Here is a 4,413-nt window from a genome sequence, read left to right on the forward strand (position 1 = left end):
ACCTTGTTGAGTCTGAAATGCACTTAGAAATATTTACCATATTAAAATATAAATGATAGCTTTGAAATGCTTTCTTAAAGTGGAAGCCCTTATGTCTAGCATCAATGCATATGGCTTTGTTCAGCACAGCCATTTTTGAGATGAGATTTGCATATATATATATATATATATATGTGTGTGTGTATGAAATGTTTTATATATATTAAAATATTAGAGGAAATATTCTCCTCATCTCCAGTGTCAAACTTTTAACGAGACCAAAGATGGCTTGAAGGCAGGCTTTATTTTATACACGTTTTGAATTTTCTGCAATACTTTAGCCATACTAGGAATTGACTAGTGCTTTAATTCTTAGACTGGGGGAACTTTTTTATTTTCTTGGCTAAATATTCCTCTTTTCTTAACCTTGTAGACCAGAAGGATCAGTAACATTTCGCACCCAGAACACATGGCTACTGTAAAAGGAGCCACAGAAGCTATGTCTGCCTTCGACTGTGAAAAAGAGAGCTGAATAACAGCCAAGGCCAGGAAACTGTTTAAGACCCCACTTTCGATAGCAACAGTTTTGCAGGCAGGAAGAGGCAGCATACAGACTTTAGCAAAGGAATATCCAAACAACAAGCCCAACGCAGGAACCAAGAGACCCAAAAGAAGCACCTCCAGGTTAGCTGTCTTCAGAAACACCAATCCCATCATGAAAGCTAAATAAATCCCTACAAACATTAAAATCAAACTCAGAGGTCGAACCACTATCTCTAAATAGTTGGCCTTTTCAGGTGTTCTACGCTTGAAGACTATCCCAACCGATATTGGTATGAGTATGAAAAGGAGTGTGGACACGATCTTCAGCACAGGAACATGAAATGTACCTGCTAACCCCAGTATCCTACTGTATATGTAAGAATTGAGAGGCATCATTATCAGAGCCAGTGATGTTGATGTGCAAGTCATCAAAATGGCTAAAGTGACATCTCCTTCCAGAAGGAGAGCAAAGAGATAGCCTCCACCCCCTCCTGGGCATGTGCAGGTCATTACAAATCCAAAGGCTTGTACCTTAGGCAATCCCAAAATCTGAGATAAAAGAAAACCACAGACTGGCATGAGAAAAAACTGTGTAACTGCCACAAGAAGTATTGGCAATGGTCTCTTCCACACAGTTTGAAGTACCTGGAAATCAATCTTGCAGCCAAAGGCACATTTATTTAACAGTATCATTGATAAAACAAGCATGAGGACATATCTATTCACATGAATTGATGCCTGGAAAAGACTGTCTTTTGTCTCTTTGAGCACTCTGACTTTGACATTCTTTATCTCTTCTATGAGTCTTTCTTGCCTACCTTCAGAATTCCAGAGCTGAATGGTCAAATTTGTCTCTCCTTCTTGGTGAGTCATTAGGTTGATGGTAAAGTCTGCAACATCCAGTGAGGTCTTGGTCACGTTCACCACCTGCAGCACTTTTGGATCTTCTACTTGCACAAAGAGGTAGCTGGTGTTAGGCCCTTTACCTTTATAACTTGACCTTATAATGATAGTTTCTTCAGTCTTTGCAAAAGACAGCATTTCAGTATTTTCTATATTCAGGAAGCTGAGAAATGACTTCCTTGCTTCTCCCGGAGCCACCACCAACGAAAGTAGGATTAAGAAAAGTTTTCCAGACATCTTGAAAGCTTACATAAACCATATATGCCAACTCACCTATTAAAAACAAAAGGTCTTTGTTCAGACCTGTTCTTTGTAGAGGCCTTCAGTGAGGGAAAGCGCAAGTATGAGTTAGGTAACAGTTTTGCTGGGTCAAAGTCTAGGAGGAGGGACTCATGTACTTTCCAAACTAATACAAAACTGTCTAGTGAGTGAAAGAACCAGTTGAACTTGTAGTTTAGAAGCACGCCCTAGGATTTAACAGGTATAATTTATCACGAACAGAAACTTAACCTCTCTCTTCCCGAGTCTCTTATTTCTGCTAATGTAGAAACAGCCTCCTGTTTATCTGAGGAGAAAACCTTGGGGTCATCGTTTTTAGTTTTCTTCCATGCTAAGGAAAACAATACACTGAAAATAGTCTCAGGGGAAAAAGAAGTCTAAAATGACTACTCAGGCTTGGAGGTCACTCTTACTGTTTTATCAAGCCAAAAACGAAACACAGAACACCTGTGTGCTGGGGTGACAAAAGAGTAGGACAGAGAGAGGGGCATCAAGATTAGCATATGGAAGAAGTTAGTCAGCAGATAGACCAGCAGCCCCTTCCCACCGAGGCTGACATGGAGCAAGTATACAGAGAAAAGTGTCCCAATCTGCCCTCAGTAGCACCACTGAACCTTTCTTCAGGCCTGGCCCACTTCCACTCATGATAATGCTTCCTTTCTTAATAAGCTATCTCTTTCTACTTTCATTATTTGTGTTGCTGGTTCAATTCCTTGCTCAAGGCCTGGAGAAGTTCCAGCAGGTGCCGCATGGATCTTGAGCCACACCTGTAGTACTAGGGCCCTAGGAGCCTGACTCATGCCATGGTGACTGAGCCAGGCATAGACTTTGCTCTCTTGGGGTTAGTCACATTGCTGCCATCATTGACTACAGAATCCATAGGCTGGCCTTGAGTGCATCCTTAATGTTGCTAATAGTTTTAGAGCAAATCTGTCAGGGAGCACCCCTTCAGACTGCCCTTGGTTTCTATAAGGAAGAAAATGTCTGGTATTGTCACCAGGTAACCTGAAAACATAAAGAAAGTGACTAGTACTGTAATAGGTACTCTGAACAGAAAACAGGGCTCCAGTCTTTTATGCAGGAGCAGTTTAATGTGCCAGCACTGGCCCTGAGAGACAAGTCTCAAAACAAAGCCTTGAACAATGAAAGACCTGGCCTTTTCTACCTTCTGTTAGTTTCCCTTTACAGTTCAGTTTCTTTGTCTCCCACATATGGTGGCACACAGATTCTCATTGGGTGCTCCATGCTACAAGGTCATGACAGACAGAACTGTGTGTGCACACTCAGGCACAGACCAAGCTGCATTCCTTTTTCTTTGTTCTAAGGGTGTTCCTGCCACATTCTCCTCTTTGATGCTTGAACCCTCCTTAGGGTCAAAGAACATTACTTTGATTTAAGAGTTGTGGATGAGAAAACAAATTATAATGCAACAAATTATAACTGACATGTTAAGAAACAAATAACATCAAGATAGATAGTGGTTCTATAACAAGGGTACTAAAAGAAAGACACAGATAGTTTTTTATTTTTTAGCTTTTGAACATTACAGATTTTAATGTTTTTAATGTATTACAGACTTTACCATATTTTTCAGCATATATATGAGAACAAAAAGTGAAAAAGAAATCAGGATGACTAGTTGTCCTAGTTTGTTTCTTCATTGCTGTGACAAAACACTCTGACCACTACCATCTTGGGGAGGAAAGGGTTTATTCAGCTTTCATCTTCCAGGTTGTAGTTCATCAGGGAGCCCAAGGTAGGAACTCAGGACAGGAACCTGGAACAGGAGCTGGAGCACAGGCCATGGAGGAACGCTGCTTACTGTCTTGCTCCCTTGGCCCCTGCTCAGCCTGCTTTCTTATGCAATACAGGACCGTCTGCCCAAGGGTGGCACCACCCACAGTGGGCTGGGCCCTCCCACATCACTCATCAAGAAGATGCCCCTCAGACATGGCCACAGGCCAGTCCAATAGAGGCAATTTCCCGATTGAGGCTCCCTCAACCCAGGTGTGTCAAGTTGACACTAAAGCTATACAGCACACTAGTATCCAAAGGTAAGTTAAGCTTCCTAGAGCTGGGGCCTTTCCCAATGCCAGAACCTCATGGAGCATGCTCAGAGGCCACACTTGTCTCAGGAGCTTTGTTCTGAATGTCAGAGTCATCAGTTGTCAAAGTCCCTTAAAGTCCCTTACATACTGCCCTGTGTCTGCCTTCTTAAAGCTATCTTAGGTTCTTTTCTTTTTTTTAAACTCTTACAAAAACTTTAATTTCATACATGCATATAAGGTGTTTTGATCAAATCCATGCCCACTCCCTCCCCTCCAACATCTCCCATATTGTCCCATTACTTTTTTCTCTTTCTTTTCTTTTTTTCTTCTTTCATTCATTTATTTTTATGGGGCTTTTGAGTGCTCTAACATTCCCCCCTCTGAAGAAGTAACCCTAAAATCTTTTAAGGATTAGATACAAGCTCCCAAATAGTTTTGACATTTTTGGCCTTTGGAAAAGAGTATGTTGCTAACCGTCCCAAGACATTTTGACTTTTAGCCAAGAAACTGGCTACTTTTCTTTGGGTTTTTTTTAACCTTAACTGTCTAGCCAATTCATACCTGCTATTCTTATCACACCATCCTTTGAAGGGGTTACCCAAATTGCCAATAGGGAATAGGGACGCAGACTGCTCTAGCTTCTTCCATGCTGAACAGGGAT

The 4,413-nt window shown here is 41.4% G+C and overlaps 2 protein-coding genes across 2 annotated transcripts in view; both read right to left on the reverse strand.

The window, feature by feature from the left end:
* Positions 1-1,688, reverse strand: part of Slc10a5 (solute carrier family 10 member 5) — a 4,579-nt gene extending 2,891 nt beyond the window's left edge. Inside the window, exon 1 of the mRNA XM_029560151.1 lies at positions 1,341-1,688. Coding sequence (XP_029416011.1) covers positions 1,341-1,662 — 322 coding nt within the window. The 5' untranslated portion in view covers positions 1,663-1,688. The remainder of the gene's footprint in view (positions 1-1,340) is intronic.
* Impa1 (inositol monophosphatase 1) overlaps positions 1-1,713 on the reverse strand; it is a 26,661-nt gene extending 24,948 nt beyond the window's left edge. The window contains exon 1 of the mRNA XM_029560160.1: positions 1,699-1,713. The gene's annotated coding sequence lies outside the window, so the exon portion shown is untranslated. The remainder of the gene's footprint in view (positions 1-1,698) is intronic.
* Between the last annotated feature and the right edge of the window lie 2,700 nt (positions 1,714-4,413).

The sequence above is a fragment of the Nannospalax galili genome, unplaced genomic scaffold, assembly GCF_000622305.1.
Source record: "Nannospalax galili isolate Female #2095 unplaced genomic scaffold, S.galili_v1.0 scaffold829, whole genome shotgun sequence".
NCBI lineage: Eukaryota > Metazoa > Chordata > Mammalia > Rodentia > Spalacidae > Nannospalax > Nannospalax galili.